The sequence below is a fragment of the Mya arenaria genome, chromosome 8 (assembly GCF_026914265.1).
Source record: "Mya arenaria isolate MELC-2E11 chromosome 8, ASM2691426v1".
Classification (NCBI taxonomy): Eukaryota; Metazoa; Mollusca; class Bivalvia; order Myida; family Myidae; genus Mya; species Mya arenaria.
In genome coordinates this window covers 30,529,009-30,550,982 of record NC_069129.1, presented here as the reverse complement: position 1 = coordinate 30,550,982, position 21,974 = coordinate 30,529,009, and the positions used below count along the sequence as shown (strand labels likewise).

General features: G+C 38.5%; 2 protein-coding genes and 1 long non-coding RNA gene across 4 annotated transcripts; 1 reads left to right on the top strand and 2 right to left on the bottom strand.

The window, feature by feature from the left end:
• Positions 1–1,187: 1,187 nt before the first annotated feature.
• LOC128242407 (uncharacterized) lies at positions 1,188–2,496 on the top strand. The gene is made up of 3 exons (XR_008262608.1): positions 1,188–1,422; positions 1,907–1,985; positions 2,358–2,496. It is a non-coding gene; the product is annotated as an uncharacterized LOC128242407 (long non-coding RNA).
• Positions 2,497–5,134: 2,638 nt separating this feature from the next.
• LOC128244737 (uncharacterized) lies at positions 5,135–9,327 on the bottom strand. Of its 2 annotated transcripts, none has more exons than XM_052962787.1 (2): positions 9,104–9,327; positions 5,135–8,667 (listed from the first exon to the last, which is right to left on the bottom strand). In XM_052962787.1, the coding sequence occupies exon 2, from the start codon at positions 8,545–8,547 to the stop codon at positions 6,049–6,051; it is 2,499 nt and encodes an 832-aa protein (XP_052818747.1). In that variant the 5' UTR covers positions 8,548–8,667; positions 9,104–9,327; the 3' UTR covers positions 5,135–6,048. The 2 variants fall into 2 exon arrangements, with proteins under 2 accessions (XP_052818747.1, XP_052818746.1); XM_052962786.1 differs by lacking the exon at positions 9,104–9,327 and adding an exon at positions 8,796–8,909.
• Positions 9,328–18,458: 9,131 nt separating this feature from the next.
• Positions 18,459–21,469, bottom strand: LOC128243894 (uncharacterized). The gene is made up of 2 exons (XM_052961893.1): positions 21,410–21,469; positions 18,459–21,229 (listed from the first exon to the last, which is right to left on the bottom strand). The coding sequence occupies exon 2, from the start codon at positions 21,116–21,118 to the stop codon at positions 18,617–18,619; it is 2,502 nt and encodes an 833-aa protein (XP_052817853.1). The 5' UTR covers positions 21,119–21,229; positions 21,410–21,469; the 3' UTR covers positions 18,459–18,616.
• Positions 21,470–21,974: the final 505 nt, after the last annotated feature.

Here is a 21,974-nt window from a genome sequence, read left to right as displayed (position 1 = left end):
ATACATTATTGACTTAATTCACATTATTGGACAGTTTAATAATAACAAGTAATCCGATTAGCTACATCGTTCTTAGATCCGAGCAAGACCAATATTGAATGCCAGCCCAGGTTTATCCAATTAACGTCGCTTTATTTCCTTGAAAATCAGGAAAATTAGGCAAGGGATGAAAATATTGTTGAAGACCTTCTTATTATGAATATATTATAATAAAAAAAACACATATAATGTTTGCCATCCCTGAAAGATACTGCCGCACCTGTAATTTTCCAAACCTATTTTATGAAGTACGTAATAGACTAACAGAAGATATGATCGGTCGGGTTACTGGAAACAAACAATCATTGTTATGCCTTATGCCATTGTGAAGTACGTAATAAACTTCTCATCTTATGCCCTTTGGCCCATATTTGAAAGCTGAGCAGCTTGAACAAATACTTTGATGATACAATTGTCATAATTGCCGTTTTTAACATGCAACTTCCTTAATTATTTTTACAGACGAGTTTCACAAAGTTGTTTTCTACTGTTGATCTTAATGTGTTGAAGTGTGTCATAATTGCTGCTATATTTTTTAAAGAACAATTTCCGTATAAAAAGTAATGACAATTTTGAATGAAAAAGCTTTTTTTCAAATATGAAGTGGTAAAAGTACTAAAAAAACACGCAGTGATTCATAAAAGGAATCTAAAAACTATTATAAATGTCTTGATATTGTATCAACTATGAAAAATATGTCATGTTATGCACTAGAACACCTCATGGTGATAATTTTATTGCATATTTCAGAACAATCTCTCTTAACCTTTCGAAGTTAGTCACTCAACATACAGCTGAATATTCACATTAAAGATACACTATTACTCAAAAAAATAAGATTTAACACATTTAATACAATTGTTTTAATACACCAAAAATATTGAACAAATATCGAAAACAATAGATCTTATGGAGGATACCAAGTTTAATCTGAAAGAAATGTGCAGAAAACACGTATTGCTACCTTATGAGACCATAGTAGATTGCAGTTAATCTTTTAGCATTCACTAATCATTTAATATTTTTGCGTTTTCAGCTATTGAATGTTTGTTTTATATGTGTATGTATTGATTTTGAATAAGAGTGTCACTTTAAACAAAATGCACATAATCCATAAACTATTGGAGAATAGGCAGTTATTCTTTATTAAGCCATTCTATATTATTAATTAAGAATCTGTCAAGCTGAAGTTTGTTATTGTTTATGCGCATGTTTCTGCAACGGGCATTGACCGACAAATTCATATTAAATAACTTAAAAGAGCTCGACAACCAAAACCCAATTAATCAAATTACAACGCCAAGTTTCCATTTAGTGTTTTATTGGTTAATAAGAAAAATGCAGGCTGGCTTATATAGGCATTTCACAATTGAAACTAAGAAAGTAAGCATTTTTTTAATCTTCTAAACAGTTAATTGGATGCCTACCAATTTTAATTGTTTATAGATCATACATTATCACCAAGTAACTAATACTTAAAGAATAATTGGAAAGTTTCAAATTTCAACATATCAATGTTTTAATGTGTAAATTTTAGGAAACATTTTTATGTTCTGTATAGTTACTTGGATTATAAAATCACTCTCTGTAAAAATTATTCAACTTTTCAAACATTATTTGTCTTCAGATTTATTGGAATTCCTGTTATGATAGGATTTCAATTGCTGTCATTAATTTTCAACTCAATGTTTTGATTATTCATTTGAAATTATTTTAAACTTCAAATTCCATAAATGGCTGTTCTTCCTTTTTGACTAAATATTTTGAGTATTTTTACACATTAGTATGTCTGCCAATTCATTGGTGGTCAGTTTTGTCATTTATTAGTCTTTTTTCCCTTTTTTATTCAATCTTTTCTTCCTTTCAGTGAGAAATAAAGCCATAGAATACATTCATACCACTCAAATTCAGCCAGTCAGAATGATGGGAAGGATTGCAGAACTGAGGTAACTTAGAACTATGATGCATATTTACCAGAGAATATCTCATAAACATGCCATTTGCTTAATTTTCTTTGAAATCATACCTGAAGTTATTGAGAACTCTTTATAAACTTTGACATTTTGTATGATGACATATTTTATTATTTGTAAAATAAATGCTTTTGACATTTTTTTGAGCTGTAAAGTTGAATTAATTCTTAAATTGATTCTGGTAAATACCAAACTGTGTATAGACATCAAACCTCATTACATATATATATATATATATATATATATATATATATATATATATATATATATATATATATATATATATATACATAGTTGTCCCTCTCTGAATAATACATAATTATCTTTGTTTCTGTTTACTTTCAGTTTCACTCTCACCTGACTGATGCAGATTCAGTAACCTAATTGTATGTACTTTTTTGTCAAATTGTATTTATTTGCTCTATTAAAAATATAATGTTGACTTTTTTGAGGAATAATTTTGAAACGAAAAATAAATTATTATAGAGAAAAGGTAATTTGTTATGTACAAAAAGTGGACAAAAATGTTGAAAAGTATGAAGTTTTAAATTAGAAAATCCTTATTTCTCTCTGTATGTATGTCAACTTTATTAAGACAATATTAAGACAATATCTGGTAATATAATGTATTCTCTTAATTAAATGTGATTAAACCTTTTTACACTGTATGTATACATTTGTATATGTATGTTGCCATATAAACTGAATGCATGTACTTTCTTTTGTGAACATGTGTATTAATTGAAATCAACACATTCCTTTGTTATATTTTCAGGCTCATGATGATTTCTGAGAAAAAAACAGCTTGGTGTAATTTGACAGTATTTTTCAGTATTTGACAGTGGTTCTATCATGCAACAGTCATACCATGAAGTGTCTCACAGATTCTCTCTCAATTCCTGCAATATCCAAGATTACAGTGTAGTACAAAGAGGATTAATTTTCTTGCAATAAGAAGTATCTGCACTTCCCCTGTACAGCATGAACAGTTCCTTCATTTTTTGAGTGATTATAGAGTGAAAATGTTTCCATATAAAATGTTTTCTTTTTATGTTTAAAACTTGTCAAGAATGGTTACAAATACATGCATGGACATTATGATTCCAAATCTATGCACATTTTGATTCCAATAATTAAAGTATTTTAAATTTGGTTTGAAACAGAAATATTGTCCTTATGTTTGTTTCTAAACATTATCTGGTATTATTCGTGTTCATAGTTTCCATGTCAATTTAAAAAAAAGTCGGTTCTTTTAAAGATGCACTCTTACTCCCACATAAGATTTACCACAATTAATACTTTTGTTTTATTATTCCAAAAAGGATGAATAAATGTTGAAAACAATGGTTCTAATGAAGGATGCCTACTTCTACTTGAAGGAAATGTGCATAAAAGACAGTATTTCTACCATTTGAGATCATAGTAGATCACAGTAAATCTTTATGCATTCACCAATCATTTAATATCTTTGCTTTTTCAGCTTAAATACACGGTTACTTTATTTTTATCAATACTTAATATTTTCCAAAAATGAATTATTAAGTAAGTTGTTAAAGGGTTAACAGTCAAAGTATATGTTTGTTATACATGTGTATGCATTGATACTGAATAAGAGTGTCACTTTAAACAGTCGCCATGGTAACTATAGAGTCTAGTTTTCTTAAGAAACTGTAATTGTTGTCTAAAAACCTTTGTATTTTCAATGTGATACTTTTTAGCATGTCCGCTTCAGTCAATGAAATATTTCTGTTATTTGTTAATCATTTGGGCATACTTTGTATACAATTATATTTATAATTTAACCTTGAAAATTGCTGACAATCTCATACTTATATTGAAATATTCAGAATTGCTAGATGGGTTGAAGTTCACCTTTATTACAACTGTCAGGCAAATCATGGCAAGATGTACATAATTCTCCTTTTTAACAAAAAGCGATGTTTAAAGCATTTTTTGTATTTTTATTGAAAGGTTACCATGGCAACTAATTTTTTGTTTAGCTTTAATCTTCCTATTTATAATACTATTAATTGTAAAAATGCAACAGTCAAGCAGTGAATGGAAGAATGTAAATGTTCTTTGTCTTTTACCTTTTTCAAGCTCATTCTTCAAAATATAAAGGAATTTTAAAATTTCTTAAAAATGGACGTTTTTTCATCATTTTTTTAAAGTAGAATAATTTGCTTAAAACTTTGTTTAGGTTCTGATATTTAGGAATGTGTATTAAATTTATAGAAAATAAACAAAATGTGTTGTTTGACATTATTTATTTCATTTAAATTCCGAAGTTTTGAATTTGACCTATTTTGGCAGAAAAATTGATAAAAATGTAAAATTAAAAGGGCCATAATTCTGTCAAAAATTGATGGATTTTGAAAAAATGTGCATATTTGAGTTTGTAATGACGTAACCTTTAGAATGATATATCACTTTAATATACTGCATTAAATTAATTTTTTACGTTGTTATTGCTAGTATAGCTACAAAGTTAAAATATGTTATGTTAGGCACTAGTTCTAGATGTACTAGATGTGTATATTCATTTCTGAAGTTCAGATCAATCCGACTTAAACTTTGGAAGTGTTTTTTTTTATAAACTCGTCATATAGTCAATATTACATTGATTTCACTTAAACTTTAAGGACAAGTACATCTCTTTGCCATAGCTTACGAATATGAGTAACTTTCATGATGACAATCCTGTGTTCTAAGTTTGAGAACAAAGCCTCTTGAACTGCTGTAGAAATCTGTACCACAACCCTTATTATAGCAATAAAATACACCATCAATCGAAAACCAAGTCAAAAGAGTTTTACTATTTAGTAAAACCTGGTGGAAAAAAGTCTAACTGAAATATACGCTATGAAACTTTTTTTGGTGCATTCGTCAGAATCGATGTACGTAAGATTAATAACCGGAAAATTTGAAAAATCTTCAATTGTCATTGGCCCTTTATTAGCATCGAACCTTCCACTGCGCAAATCGTATGGCGACTTTCAAACGTTGCTTCCGCGTTATAGTTAACATACAAGCAGTATACACAGTTGTGGTTTGTGGACTTAATCGAGACCGACCTTATGTATTTTCACAAAGTTGAATAGATATAACGAACAAGGAAAATATAAAGAGAAAATAGCTATCAGATTACAATTGTTCATAAAATAAAACTGTCTAATACACATGATATAAACATGATACATTTAGACTGCATTAACATCTCAGTACAGCTGTATCCGATTCAACATTTTAGTATATAAGTCACTAGTGATCTGCAAAAACAAAATGTTATGTACATATAATGAGATTGACGGATAGGCATATATTGTAATGAAGAAAATATTTTTTAAATGTAACATATGCTTCATGTCATACAGATCTCCAACAAGCCACACAATCAATCTAGAAAGTAAAAAAGGAAGGTTTTAAGAACTATTTTGCAACAGTATTTGTTACCATAAATTTATTATAACATTATCTTCAAGTCTATATTTAACAAAAAAACAACAACAAAACAGCAACAACATGACATATGTTTGAACAAAATACATCTCTTATCTTAATGATGCACTATTACTCCCAAATAAGATTTACCACAACTAATAATATTGTTTTAATATTCCCAAAAGGGTGAATAAATATCGAAAACAATGGTTCTTATGAAGGATACCGAGTTGAATTTGAAAGAAATCAGCATTAAACACGGTATTTCTACCTTATAACTATAGTAAACCATAGTAAATCTTTAAGCATTCACCAATCATTTAATATTTTTACGCTTTCTGCTATTAAATACACGGTTACAATCCTGTTATCAGTAATTATTATTTTCCATAAATGCATTATTAGTAAGTAGTTTAAGGTTTATCAGTCAAAATTTATGTTTGTTATACGTATGTATGTATGTATGTATGTATGTATGTATGTATGTATGTATGTATGTATGTATGTATGACCTAGTTGTTTTATAATTTACATGCGTGACCTAGAAATATATATTGAATCTGAAGTTAATGATATATCAGGTATGCTAAAAAGTCTATGAAACAGTAAGCTCCAATTCCACGTCAGTCTTACTTCTCCAATACCTAACTATCGTCTGCTCAATCCTTGATTCTTCCAATTGTTTTTTCACAACCTCGCTTCCATCTGTCAACAAAACCTCGAGCACGCGCGGTAATGCACCAACTGTTACCATAAATAGAACATGCATCACTTCCGGACCTTCCTCTGCGGAAGAATTCGAATTAAATTTGGACGTGATAGTCACTGTCAATGCCACGAGAGTTATTATGAAGGTCAATTGGAAGATAAGCTTCAGAAGCTGAATGTGAACAGGTTTGTGTCTTCTGACTAAGTACTCAAATAGTTCCTTTGGAATTCCATGAACGCTGTTCTTTTGGCGTGTGTGTCTAGCCAAGTCAGATGAAGATTTGATCTTCTCTAAGCTGTTCTGTGGAACATCAATATGCGTGTTGTTGACACGGATGCTCCGAATGTTAGGCGCTCGGACGTTTGAAATGATGAGATGGCCATCTTGGTAACTCACGTGATTAACATGGGCGTCTAGGTCTAAGGAACGCTCGATTCCAGTGGAAAGTAGTTCCAAATATATATCACCGAAGCCTTTTACGAGATGCACAATGTAGTAAAGAAGGACGACGAAGAAAAACAAATAACCAAACGAAGCTGAGGGCATGATGACTACGGCAACGAAGCAGTAAATTATTATCTTCGACATGAAGACGAAACTTTCGAGAAATATTAAGCTTACTGAATACGCGAACGAGATAAATATGGCAACCACAATCAGTGAACCAATAGGCCATAACAAGGGTTTCCGTAAAAGAGCGTTTAGGCGGTGGTAGTATAACCGTTGTGCCATTACTGATGTCGATGCCCCTTTGATCATGATGAAACTGAAGCTAACAAATGGTATCGCGAAATACACTAAACAAGCTATTGTCTCCAAGAGGCAAGCAAGTGTAAGCACGGGAAGACACAACGCGAACATGCACATGGAAAATCGCCTTATTTTCTGGTATCGCCTTTTCTGAAGATGAGATAATCTTTTCCAAAATCTTCCGGTGAACAACATGTAGAAACGACCCTTACAAATCGCTGCGGCCCTGTTATATCCCGGCTCAGTTTCTGTGCTGACCATTCCCATATGGAGAATTTCGTCCACGCCGAAAAAAAGAGGCGACCAACCGCTGCGGGTTGGCATTCCATTTTCCACAATTTGTTTCAAACTTCGCGGGAACACAAGAAGAACCATGCCCAAAATGTAATAAATACATGCCATCCCGACTGGACCGCCAAAAGCGGGCACAAAGGATTTCATTCTGTTTTCTTTGGTATTCCCAAGCAGGGCTAAGTAACCCATGGGAGTTCCACGCTCGGCGAAGTCGGAAACTGTGACCTTCAGATGGCCTGTTCCAATTCCATCGGAGTACATCAAAATCTTGATATAGATAACAAACGGCATCAACAATACTGCAATGAATCTTCGAAGTCTGGAAACACACGCAGGGTAGTGATGCTTAACTCCTCGGAAACAGCTCGTTATCACACCAAAAAAGGTTACAGGCGGTTTTCCATCGAGAAACACCCAGTCTGATTCCCAAGACGGTCCAGGAGATAGCGGGACGTCCAGTTCCGCTATCATATCATAATCAAACGATTCAACAGGCTCTTCTTTGGCTAGTGCGTCACAAATTTCAAACAACAAGATAGGGAAATATAATAAAAGAAGAACGCCTAATATATAAGGTCCATAATTAACAAGGTCCCACTTTTCGAATTGTTTGTTGCAACCTTGGTTGACAAAAGTGTCCCTTGTGTAATAGAATAATATCTCACAACACTCGAAATTGATGAGAGGTGCTGGGAAGTTAAAGTAGAGTGCTGCAAAATACGTCCAAGTATCCTTCATCGTCTGGTTTTCCACTAGGTTACAAAAGTAGTTGGTTTCATACTTGTATACTTCATTATCTGTCACATTCACGACAAGATATCGTAAAGCACTCATCAAATGAATCATGCTTTCGTTCTGTCCAACATGTATGGAACACGTTTGTCCGTCCTTAAGCGTTGGATTGAGTATAACATAATCGACGTCATATGTTTTCGCGTCCAGTAAACCAAAACTCAATATTCCGTGATCAATGTTTAGAGTTACGTACGGATAATGGCCTGTTGGGGTATCGTAAGTCCAAAACCATAACCTCGGTTTGAATAGCTTATCTTCGTAGGTAATATTGAGTCTTGACGTCATGTTGTTTAAGAAATCTAACCGAAATCGAACAAAATTCGGTTCAACCTGCTGCAATCGACTGTCAAAGTATCTCAGACTCTTCGGATTCAAAGTGAAATTACATATGTCAGTACTGATAGTTCTTTTCCCTATGCCAATGTTCGGCAGAACCTTTTCTTGAACATCAAGAAATGCATTGGTTTTCACTTCATTGCCTTCAACCAATTGTCCCAGCAGAAGAGCTGTTTGTATCACAAACAAAACCACACCCCGTCTTTCCATGTTCCAGTTGCTCAGTTCTTTCTCTTTTGATCTTGATCCAAAATTGATTATTTTTGCCTTTCCCGTTGGTAAAGCCGATCCAATTCTTATTGGATGCAAACAGCTGTTGATCTTGCCAACCTAAAGTGATAACATGAACAATATTTGATTAAAATATAGTAAAAAAGATTTTACAAGTATGTAAATATTGTACTACCAGACATCTGTAAAGCGTTTTAAAATTAAGCTTATTACGAACCAAAACTTACTCCAACACATTTAACAAAAACAACAACAACCATTCAACTATGAAAATACATCAAAGAATATAATTAAAGCGTGTATGTAAAGATGTAAAGATCATGTAGGCATGTCGACTTGCGAGTGATGTCGCAATAATACTATCGACTGCTTTTCTTATTAACTAGGTAAGACGATATCATTATTGCGACATGTCGTGTTTAACTAGCATGTCGACATAAAACAAATCTACACGACTACCTGCTCATCTGTATATACAACATATTCTTCAGTAAAATTACAATAAAAGATGAATAAATTTTGAAAATAAACGTACCCGTTTAATTCTCCTATTCCATGCTTGAATCAATTTACATGTTTAGCAGGCAAGATTTAGCCAACACTGTGGTGATTAGAATGCGGAACTTTACCATATCTTCCGCTTCTGATATGAAATTCAGTCTTCACAGTATAAGGTACATTAAACTTAATCAAATATGTCAAATATGATAAAATAACACTTCCTAAATACAGGTTTATGATCATAGCGACCGAACGATGTTCTAAACAATTGAGATTATAAATGAATACAAAATATCTTCCGGGTTGTATTACATTTCATCTTTGTGTTTTATGTGCAATTTAACAGTGTTCTTATTTATTTCCGCAGTTGGTTAAACCGAATATTTTATACTTTTCGTGAAGTATATTTCAGGAAAGTTCAAGTATTGTACTATTTTTTAATGTTTTTTTTATAATTTCCGTCATATAATCATGCAGTTATCAGTGCCGTAGCCAGACTTAAAAAAACACCGAGGCAGAATGGTCTATGGGGGTCCTGGGACATGCCCCCGCCCCCTGATTTTTTTTTTTGCAAGAAGCGATTTCCTGCGTTCTGGAGTATCTTTTAACAATGGTTTGTGTACATTGAGGCATATGAAAAAAGTCAAAAAGAGTTATTTTTAGAGCTGTAGAAATTGTTATTTGCCCCCCAAAAACACCGAGGCAGCTTCCTCAGTGTAGCTACGGCACTGGTTATCATAACAAAAATGATTTTTGCGAACAATCCTCTACCGACAAGACGTTGGTTTTTACTTTTTCATTTTTGTTCGATTGTAAAGGCAGGTGTAAGCTGATATAAAACACTCTCGATTCTATTTTCTGGACAGAAACAAGCACTGAGGCTTTTTGAGAGGCATTGAGAATGTAACCCTGGTGGGAAACGAAACCACAACCTCTGGAGTCAGTGCGTGTATACCACGTGATAAATTACGTCATATATGCTACGTCGGAAGGCAACATTTGAAGCAATATGAGTTAAGACTTAAATCAAAGATAACTTTTCTATTATTACACCATTTTAAATAAAACAAAGGGCAGTCTATGTCGCTTAAAGAGCCTCGCCTTCGTCTTTTTATTGGAGTTTGATTAGGTGATTAGTTTCCTTAAACACTTCGACAAACCCGTATCCATAATTATGTTTTTGACAGTGCTCCGTCAGACAGCCGTATTGTGAAAAGGTTTGTCGACGTTTTTAATGATTTAGAAAGGCATATATTAAAATAGACAATACCTTTAACATGCAGTGATTTGTAATTTTTAAACTTGCATAATGTTCCTGGAGAATATTCTAGGTATTCAAATGTTTTATAAAGCATGGTATGTTCCTTTATACCAGTTTTATGTGAGGCCATGCAAAATGAATGTGAGGCCATGCATGTGTAAGTGAGCGGCGTCCCTGCAAGAAACTACCAATACTCCTTGGTAAAACAGAACATAAATACAGAAAAGTCGATTTTTGAAGTAGTTGGAACCTACAGAAATACTTCGAAATAACGAGCATTCAATATAACCGTATATAACTAAACCAAACAAAAATACAACGAAAAATATTCGACATAACCAGAACATCGAGATAACAGAGTTCGACATAGTGAGTTTCGACTGTAATTTTGGTCCAAACAGAGGCATACATCTCAGGGAAGTCTATGCCATTTGATAAAATAATTTCACCGAGTCCAAAGATTCGGTTAAATACTTAGTTGCAACAATGCAACCAAGAGATTATGTTTTGATAATATGGTTATGCCTGTTATCTAGACGGCCTATAGACGAGTTTTAAAAACAATCTATAGATACAAAAACATGCAAAAAAGTTGCTGTTTATGTCCCTTATTCAGTACCATTTCCACTATGCTTCAGCTGTTTGGTTTTATTCTCTCAAGAATTGAGAAACCAGCTCCAGGTAACCCTAGATAAACTTATTAGATTTGTTCTACATTTCAATCTTAGAACCCACATTGGTAAAGAAATTTTCACTTATCTCAATTGGTAATCTGTGGCAAGTACAGCTGATTTTATTACTGCCTGTCATGTTTGAAGGTATCTTCTTAACAGCTCGATCCTACATAACGGATAGTACTTGGCTAAGAGTGGTCGCTTCAACTAGTTTCAATGATACATCTTCATTTGTCGTTGATTGCCGCTTTTCATACCCAAAGGTCAAGAGTTCTGTAAGAAGTCCCTTGCCTGTGGCGGTAGTTCATTGAGTAATGAGTGACAACAAGGTATAAGGCATAATAAGTCAATAAATGAGATAAGATCCTCTGTTAAAGCCTTCTTGTTTGAATAAGGCCATTCTAAATGTAACTTTAATAATGTTCTTTTGATTTTGATTCTTGTAATTTTTGCCATTTCAGATGTACGTGAGGCCATGCCTGGTGTGTGCTAGGTCATGTTAGGTGTATATGAGACAATGCCTGGTGTATGTCAGACCATGCCTGGTATATGTTTGGTCATGCCTGGTGTATGTTAGGCCATGTTAAGTGTGTCTGGTGTATGTGAGGCCTTGCCTGGTGTATGTTAGGCCTTGTCTGGTGTATGTTAGGCCATGTTAGGTGTGTCTGGTGTATGTTAGGCCTTGCCTGGTGTATGTTAGGCCTTGCCTGGTGTATGTTAGGCCATGTTAGGTGTGTCTGGTGTATGTAAGGCCTTGTATGGTGTATGTTAGGCCATGTTATGTGTGTCTGGTGTATGTTAGGCCTTGTCTGGTGTATGTTCGGCCATGTAAGGCCTTGCCTGGTGTATGTTAGGCCTTGTCTGGTGTATGTAAGGCCTTGCCTGGTGTATGTAAGGCCTTGCCTGGTGTATGTTAGGCCTTGCCTGGTGTATGCTAGGCCTTGTCTGGTGTATGTAAGGCCTTGCCTGGTGTATGTAAGGCCTTGCCTGGTGTATGTTAGGCCTTGTCTGGTGTATGTTAGGCCTTGTCTGGTGTATGTTCGGCCATGTAAGGTGTGTCTGGTGTATGTAAGGCCTTGTCTGGTGTATGTTAGGCCATGTTAGGTGTGTCTGGTGTATGTTAGGCCTTGTCTGGTGTATGCTAGGCCATGTTAGGTGTGTCTGGTGTATGTAAGGCCTTGTCTGGTGTATGTTAGGCCATGTTAGGTGTGCCTGGTGTATGTTAGGCCTTGTCTGGTGTATGTTAGGCCATGTTAGGTGTGTCTGGTGTATGTTAGGCCTTGTCTGGTGTATGTTAGGCCTTGCCTGGTGTATGTTAGGCCTTGCCTGGTGTATGTAAGGCCATGTTATGTGTGTCTGGTGTATGTTAGGCCTTGTCTGGTGCATGTTAGGCCTTGCCTGGTGTATATTAGACCATGTTAGGTGTGTCTGGTGTATGTAAGGCCTTGTCTGGTGTATGTTAGGCCTTGTCTGGTGTATGTTAGGCCATGTTAGGTGTGTCTGGTGTATGTTAGGCCTTGTCTAGTGTATGTCCGGTCATGTAAGGTGTGTCTGGTGTATGTAAGGCCTTGCCTGGTGTATGTTAGGCCTTGTCTGGTGTATGTTAGGCCATGTAAGGTGTGTCTGGTGTATGTTAGGCCTTGCCTGGTGTATGTTAAGCCATGTTAGGTGTGTCTGGTGTATGTTAGGCCTTGTTAGGTGTGTCTGGTGTATGTTAGGCCTTGTCTGGTGTATGTTCGGCCATGTAAGGCCTTGCCTGGTGTATGTTAGGCCTTGTCTGGTGTATGTAAGGCCTTGCCTGGTGTATGTAAGGCCTTGCCTGGTGTATGTTAGGCCTTGCCTGGTGTATGCTAGGCCTTGTCTGGTGTATGTAAGGCCTTGCCTGGTGTATGTTCGGCCATGTAAGGTGTGTCTGGTGTATGTAAGGCCTTGCCTGGTGTATGTTAAGCCATGTTAGGTGTGTCTGGTGTATGTTAAGCCATGTTTGGTGTGTCTGGTGTATGTTAGGCCATGTTAGGTGTGTCTGGTGTATGTTAGGCCTTACCTGGTGTATGTTAGGCCTTGTCTGGTGTATGTGAAGCCATGTTAGGTGTGTCTGGTGTATGTTAGGCCTTGTTAGGTGTGTCTGGTGTATGTCAAGCCATGTTAGGTGTGTCTGGTGTATGTTAAGCCATGTTAGTTGTGTCTGGTGTATGTTAAGCCATGTTAGGTGTGTCTGGTGTATGTTAAGCCATGTTACGTGTGTCTGGTGTATGTTAAGCCATGTTAGGCCTTGTCTGGTGTATGTTAAGCCATGTTAGGTGTGTCTGGTGTATGTGAAGCCATGTTAGGTGTGTCTGGTGTATGTTAGGCCTTGTTAGGTGTGTCTGGTGTATGTCAAGACATGTTAGGTGTGCCTGGTGTATGTTAAGCCATGTTAGGTGTGTCTGGTGTATGTTAAGCCATGTTAGGTGTGTCTGGTGTATGTTATGCCATGTTAGGCCTTGTCTGGTGTATGTTAAGCCATGTTAGGCCTTGTCTGGTGTATGTTAAGCCATGTTAGGTGTGTCTGGTGTATGTTAAGCCATGTTAGGTGTGTCTGGTGTATGTTAGGCCTTGCCTGGTGTATGTTAGGCCATGTTAGGTGTGTCTGGTGTATGTTAGGCCTTGTCTGGTGTATGTTAGGCTATGTTATGTGTAAGGCGTTGCCTGGTGTATGTAAGGCCTTGCCTGGTGTATGTTAAGCAATGTAACGTGTGTCTTGTGTATGTTAGGCCTTGCCTGGTGCAAGTTAGGCCTTGCCTGGTGTATGTTAGGCCATGTTAGGTGTGTCTGGTGTATGTTAGGCCTTGTCTGGTGTAGGTTAGGCCTTGTCTGGTGTATGTTTGGCCATGTAAGGTGTGTCTGGTGTATGTTAGGCCTTGCCTGGTGTATGTTAGGCCATGTTAAGTGTGTATGAGGCCATGCCTGGTGTATGTTAGGCCTTGCCTGGTGTATGTAAGGCCTTGTCTGGTGTATGTTAGGCCATGTTATGTGTGTCTGGTGTATGTTAGGCCTTGCCTGATGTATGTTAGGCCATGTTAGGTGTGTATGAGGCCATGCCTGGTGTATGTTAGGCCTTGCCTGGTGTATGTAAGGCCTTGTCTGGTGTATGTTAGGCCATGTTATGTGTGTCTGGTTTATGTTAGGCCTTGCCTGATGTATGTTAGGCATGGTGTATGCTAGGCCATGTTAGGGGGGTGTTAGGCCATGCCTGATGTATATAAGGCCTTGCCTGGTGTATGTTAGGCCATGTTAGGTGTGTATGAGGCCATGCCTGGTGTATGTTAGGCCTTGCCTGGTGAATGTTAAGCCATGTTAGGTGTGTCTGGTGTATGTTAGGCCTTACCTGGTGTATGTTAGGCCATGTTAGGTGTGTCTGGTGTATGTTAGGCCTTGTCTGGTGTATGTTAGGCTATGTTATGTGTGTCTGGTGTATGTAAGGCGTTGCCTGGTGTATGTAAGGCCTTGCCTGGTGTATGTTAAGCAATGTAACGTGTGTCTTGTGTATGTAAGGCTTTGCCTGGTGTATGTGAGGCCATGTCTGGTGTATGTGAAGCCATGCTTGGTGAATATGAGGCCAAGACAGGTGTATGTGAGGTCATGCCTGGTGTATATGAGGTCATGCCTGGTGTATGGGAGGTCATGTCTGATGTAAATGAGGTCATGCCTGGTATATATGAGGCCATGCCTGGTATATAAGGGTCATGCCTGAAGTATGTGAGGTCATGCCTAGTATATGTAAGGCTTTGCCTGGTGTATGTGAGGCCAGGCCTGGTGTATGTGAAGCCGTGCCTGGTGAATATGAGCCCAAGCCAGGTGTATGTGAGGTCATGCCTTGTGTAAGGGAGGTCATGCCTGGTGTATGGCGGGGTCATGCCTGGTGTATGGGAGGCCATGATTAGTGTATGTGAGGTCATGCCAGTTGTATGTGAGGTCATGCCTGGTGTATGTGAGGTCATACCCGGTGTATGGGAGGTCATGCCTGATGTAAATAAGGTCATGCCTGGTATATATGAGGCCATGCCTGGTATATGAGGTCATGCCTGATGTATGTGTGGTCATTCCTGGCATATGTAAGGCTATGCCTGGTGTATGTGAGGCCATGCCTGGTGTAAGTGAGGTCATGCCTGGTGTATGGGAGGTCATGCCTGATGTAAATGAGGTCATGCCTGGTATATATGAGGCCATGCCTGGTATATGAGGTCATGCCTGATGTATGTAAGGTCATGCCTGGTGTATGTAAGGCTATGCCTGGTGTATGTGAGGCCATGCCTGGTGTATATCAAGCCATGCCTGGTGAATATGAGGCCATGCCAGGTGTATGTGAGGTCATGCCTGGTGTATGGGAGGTCATGCCTTGTGAGGTCATGCCTGGTGTATGGGGGTCGTGCCTGGTGTATGGGAAGGCATGACTGGTGTATGTGAGGTCATGCCAGGTGTATGGGAGGTCATGCCTGGTGTATTTGAGGTCATGCCTGGTGTATGGGAGGTCATGCCTTGTGTATGTGAGGCCATGCCTGGTGTATGTGAGGTCATGCCTGGTGTATGGGAGGTCATGCCTGATGTAAATGAGGTCATGTCTGGTATATATGAGGCCATGTCTGGTATATGAGGTCATGCATGGTATATGTAAGGCTATGCCTTGTGTATGTGAGGCCATGCCGGGTGTATGTGAGGCCATGCCTGGTGTATGTGAGGCCACGACAGGTGTATGTGAGGTCATGCCTGGTGTATGCGAGGTCATGCCTGGTGTATGGGAGGCCATGCCTGGTGAATGGGAGGTCATGCCTGGTGTATGTGAGGTCATTCCTGGTGTATGAGAGGCCATGCCAGGTGTATGTGAGGCCATGTTATATGTACGTAAGTTTATTCCTGGTGCATGTGAGGTCATGCCTATTGTATGTGAGGCCTTGTCTGGTGTATGTGAGATCATGTCTGGTATATGTGAGTCCATGTTTGGTGTAGGCGAGGCCATGCCTTGTGTATGTGAGTCCATGCCTGGTGTATGTGAGTCCTTGCCTGGTGTATGTGAGTTCATGCATGGTATATGTGCGGCCATGTTAGGTGTATGTGAGGTCATGCATGGTATTTGTGGCGGCCATGTTAGGTGTATGTGAGGCCAAGTTAGGTGCGCCTGGTGTATGTAACGTCATTCCTGGTGTATGTGAGGCCATGCCATGTGTATATGAGGTCATACCTGTTGTATGTCAGGCCATGTTATGTGTATGTAAGGTCATTCCTGGTGTTTGTGAGGTCATGTTAGGTATATGTGAGGTCATACCTGTTGTATATGAGGTCATATCTGGTGTATGTGAGGTCATGTCAGGTATATGTGAGGTCATGCCTGGTGTATGTGAGGTCATGCCTGGTGTATGTGAGGTCATGTCTGGTGTATGTGAGGGCATGCCTGGTGAATGTGAGGTCATGCCTGGTGTATGTGAGGTCATGTCTGGTGTATATAAGGTCATGCCTGGTGTATATGAGTTCATGCCTGGTGTATGAGAGGTCATACCTGGTGTATGTGAGGTCATGCCTGGTGTATGTGAGGTTATGCCTGGTGTATGTTAGGTCATGCCTGGTGTATGTGAGGTCATGCCTGGTGTATGTGAGGTCATGCCTGGTGTATATGAGGTCATGCCTGGTGTATGTGAGGTCAAGCTAGGTGTATGTGAGGTCATGCATGGTGTATGTTAGGTCATGCCTGGTGTATGTAAGGTGATGTCTGGTGTATGTTAGGTCATGCCTGGTGAATGTGAGGTCATGCCTGGTGTATGTGAGGCCATGCCTGGTGTATGTTAGGTCATGCCTGGTGTATGTGAGGTCATGTCTGGTGTATGTGAGGCCATGCCTAGTGTATGTGAGGTCATGCCTGGTGTATGCTAGGTCATGTCTGGTGTATGTGAAGCCTTGCCAGGTGTTTGTTAGGTCATATCTGTTATATATGAGGCAGTGTTTTTGTGTATGTTAGGTCATTCCCGGTGTATGTAAGGTCATGCCTGGTGTATGTGAGGTCATGTCTGATGTATGTGAGGCCATGTCTGGTGTACGTCATATTGAGACATAATTATGTACAAATGAACACATCTTTAAAAACACAAATAAACAAACATAGGTCCCACTCCTTTTTTCGATTTTTACGTAGCTTGAAGAATTAAAAATAATAAAATATTGCTTTAGCAAGTTATGGCACCCACGATCCGAGTATGATCGATTAAGCGAGTTACGGCACCCAAGACCCGAGAACGAGTGCTTAAACGAGTTACGACACCCACGGACCGCGTATGAGCGCTTAAGCGAGTAACGGCACCCACGACCCTAGATCGAGTGATTTACCGAGTAACGACACCCATAACCCTATTACGCGTTACGGCACCCACGACCAAAGTATGAGCGCTTAAGCCAGTTACGGCACCCACGACCCGATTACGAGTGCTTTACAGAGCTATGGCACCCATAACCCTAGTACGAGTGCATTAGCGAGCTACGGCACCCACGACTCGAAAATGAGCGCTTAAGCGAGTTACGGCACCCACGACCCGAGTATGAGCGCTATTGCGAGTAACGACACCCACGACCCGAGTATGAGCGCTTTAGCGATTTACGGCACCCATAACCCGAGTATGAGCGCTTTAGCGAGTTACGGCACCCATAACCCGAGTATGAGCGCTTTAGCGAGTAACGACACCAACGACCCGAGTATGAGCGCTTAAGCGAGTTACGGCACCCATAACCCGAGTTTAAGCGCATTAGCGAGTTACGGCACCATTTACCCGATTATGTTCGCTTTAGCGAGTAACGGCACACACGACCCGAATATGAGCGCTTTAGCGAGTAACGGCACCCACGACCCGAGTATGAGCGCTATTGCGACTAACGGCACCCACGACCCGAGTATGAGCGCTATTGTGACTAACGGCACCCACAGTCCGTGTACGAGTGCTTTAGCGATATTTTACAATCTTCGTCATCAACATAGAAACATGATGGAAATATTATGTAAGGGAAATTTGCTTGTGCTTCTTCATGTTAGTAATACTAAAGTGGTCGCCTTTTATTTAGTAAACCACTGTGGTTTAAGGAAATATAGTTCGGTAAATGGATGCATATCCGGCAATAGGATGGAACCATAAATTGTTGTACGTGAATGCTTACTTTCCCAGGTATCTAACATTAGCTGATTGACACAAAAATGGGTTAAACTGGATATGAGAAGTTTGCGGTCTTAAGACTATCTGTGCATGCGCAGATAGTCGAAAATTAGCATGGTAATAGGGATTTCTATGGTCCATAGAATGACTAAGAATTAATAGTTACGGTCAGCTATATGGTATTTGACCACATGTCTTTTTGGTCGTCTGGTAAATATATGTTCTGTTCTGATAATAATATATGTTCTGTTCTGTTATTTTAATAACAAGTACAATGTCCTAAATCCTGTCGAGAGTTACATATTTGTCAAATAATTTATATATTTTAATAATTCTTTTTGTGACAAGTTATAATTCTATAATAGTGCGACCATGTTATATTAAATGAATAAACATAAATGTGATTAATTGTAATATTATCATCATTGTTTGATATACTATGATCAAGTAAACTTCAAGTCTGTTTCCGTTTTGTTTCTCCAGTACCGAACGATCGTCTGCTCAATCCTCGATTCCTCTAGCTGTTTCTTTACAACTTCGCTTCCATCTGTCAACAGAACCTCGAGCACGCGCGGTAATGCGCCAACTGTTACCATAAATAGAACATGCATCACTTCCGGTCCTTGCTCATAGGAAGAGCCGGACTTAAATTTCGACGTGATAATCAGAGTCAAGGCCACAAGAATTATTATGAAGGTTAGTTGAAATATTAGTTTCAACAGCTGAATATGAACCGGTCTGTGTTTCCTAACTAAATGCTCAAATAGTTCCTTTGGAATTCCATGAACGCTGTTAACTTGGCGTGTGTGTCTAGCAACTTCATAGGAAGATTTGATTTTCTCTAAACTGTTCTTGATAACTTCAATAAGCGTATTATTAATTCGGATACTCCGAATGTTAGGCGCTCGGACGTTTGAGATGACAAGATGACCATCTTGGTAGCTCACGTGATTGACATGGGTGTCTAGGTCCAAGGAACGCTCGACCCCAGTGGAAAGTAGTTCCAAATAAGTGTCACCAAAACCTTTAACGAGATGCACGACGTAGTAAAGAAGTACGATGAAGAAAAACAAATAACCAAACGAAGCTGAGGGCATGAACACCACGGCAACGAGGCAGTAGATTATGATTTTCGAAAAGAAGACGAAACTTTCAAGAAATATTAAGCTTACTGAATACGCAAACAAGATGAATGTGGCAAATATCACGAATTTGACAAGAGGCCAAAACAATGGTTTTCGCAGAAGAACGTTAAGTCGGTGGTAGTATGATATCTGTGTCATTACAGATGCCGTTGCGCCCTTAATCACGATGATACTGAAGCTTACAAATGGTATCGCGAAATACACTAAACAAGCTATTGTCTCTAAAAGGCACCCAAGAGTTAACAGGGGAAGACACAATGCCAATATGCATTTGGAGAAATGCCATAATGTCTTATATCGCTCTTTCATCAGAAAAATAAATCTTTTCCAAAATGTGTTGGTAAACAGCATGTAGAAACGACCCTTACAAATCGCCGCAGCCCTATTATAACCCGGCACAGTTTCATGGTTTACCATTCCAATATGGAGAATTTCGTCCACGCCGAGAAAAAGTGGAGACCAACCACGACGGGTCGGCATTCCGTTTTCCACAATTTGTATCAAATTTCGCGGAAACACAAGAAGAACCACACCCAATATGTAATAAATTAATGCCATTCCAACTGGGCCGCCGAAGGCTGGTACAAATGACTTAATTCGGTTTTCTGTGGTATTTCCAAGTATCGCTAAGAAACCAAGCCCTGTTCCACGCTCGGCGAAATCAGAAACTGTGATTTTCAGTTTGTCTTTTCCAATTCCATCGGAGTACATCAAAATCTTGATATATATCACAAAAGGTACCAGCAACACTGAAATAAATCTACGAAGTCTGGAAACACACACAGGGTATTGATGCTTAACTCCTCGGAAACAGTTACTTATCACACCAAAAAAGGTTACGGGCGGTTTTCCATCGAGAAACATCCAGTCTGATTCCCAGGATGGTTCAGGAGATAGCGGGACGTCCAGTTCCGCTATCATGTCATAATCAAACGATTCAACGATATCTCCTTTGGCTAGGGCGTCACAAATTTCAAACAACAAGATTGGGAAATATAACAAAATTAGTACACCTAATATATAAGGTCCGTAAACACAAAGGTCCCACTTTGCGAATTGCTTGTTACAGCCGTGGACGACTATCTTGTTATTACTGTAGGTGAACGAAACCACACAACACTCGAAATTGATGAGAGGTGCTGGGAAGTTAAAGTAGAGTGCTGCGAAATACGTCCATGATTGTTTCATCTCCCTGTTTTCAACTAAGTAACAAAAGTAATTGGTTTCATACTTGTATTCTTCATAATCTGCCGCATTCGCGACAAGACTACGTAAAGCATTCGTCAAATGGATCATGCTTTCGTTCTGTCCAAAATGTATGGAACACGTTTGGTTGGCCGTTAGCAAAGGTTCAAGTAGGATAAAATCCACGTCATATGTTTTCGCATCCAACAGACCAAAGCTCAAAATTCCATGGTCAATATTCAGAGTCAAGTACGGATAATGCCCTGTCGGGGTATCGTAAGTCCAAAACCATAACCTCGGTTTGAAAAGAGTGTCGTTGTAAGTTATATTGAGTCTTGTCGACATGTTGCGTCTTATTTCTAAATGGAATCGAACAAACTTCGGTTGCATCTGTTGTACTCGATTGTCAAAGTATTTCTGACTGGTCGAATTCAGAGTAAAATTACATAATTCAGGACTGATGGTTTGATTAGTAATTTTCCCTCCACCAAGGTATGCAATATCTCCTCCTGCAACATGAATGAATGCACTGTTAACAACTTCACTGCCGTTGACTATTTCTCCCAGCCTAAGAAATGTTCCAATAAGCAACAGAATGACGCCCCGCATATCCATTTTGCGATTTTAGCGGCTACCTTGCTCCAGCGCGTTCTCACGAAAGTTGACAGCTTTATCCCACATGAAAATAATCCTGGAGTTTAATCAGCTGTATATGTAAGTAATACTCTGAAAAACACATGTATGTGGGTGAGAAAATAACCCGCCTCATAATATTCTAAACGCAAAGTAACATTGTAAGGCATCGAATCATTAATAAAATGACACCTGCGTTTTCAATCAAAGATTAAGCATCAGAAAGTATTGTGTTCATATAGTCTATAACAAGTAATTGCAGTTACCACATACCATTCAATATGCTCATCCGACTAGTCAATCAATTACTGACATATATATTTTGCACACTGGATAATTAAGAGCACGGAACTTTTTACTTGTAAATCTTCCGCTTTCGGTAGCAACAATGAAACAAACGTTCTTACCATACTCCTTACTTGTCCATGGGTCTTTTGTTTCTATCCGAATACACATTATACATATATATATAAAGTATGTTAATTAGATACAGAAAACAGTTAAATTAAGGAATGAATTGCGGGATTGATGTTATTATCGGGGTATGAACGCAGTTGGGCTTGTCAATGTGTGTGGAGTTCAAAGCGTTTAAGCGCTCATACTCGGTTTGAGACCGCATGTTGTACTCGATCAAGTTGTCCGTCCGGGCTAGCGTATGGGTGTTTAAGAGGAGGGTGTCAATCAGGATTCAGAGTTTATTTGGAAATATTTTATATTCAAAACTACATAAAATACAAGATTTTCTTAAAGAAGGAAACACACATTAACAAGAAATGTTGGTTCGTCCTAACGTCCGTCAATCCATTGATATTTTGTCTCTGTCATAACTTTATCACGT

Bases quoted from the DNA above. Each gene is read 5' to 3' on its own strand.
- LOC128244737 (XM_052962786.1), bottom strand. From the start codon at position 8,828: ATGGTTGTTGTTGTTTTTGTTAAATGTGTTGGA. The intron at 8,668-8,795 runs GTAAGTTTTGGT...TTATCACTTTAG, and splicing joins TTTTTGTTAAATGTGTTGGA to GTTGGCAAGATCAACAGCTG.
- LOC128243894 (XM_052961893.1), bottom strand. From the start codon at position 21,118: ATGGATATGCGGGGCGTCATTCTGTTGCTTATTGGAACATTTCTTAGG.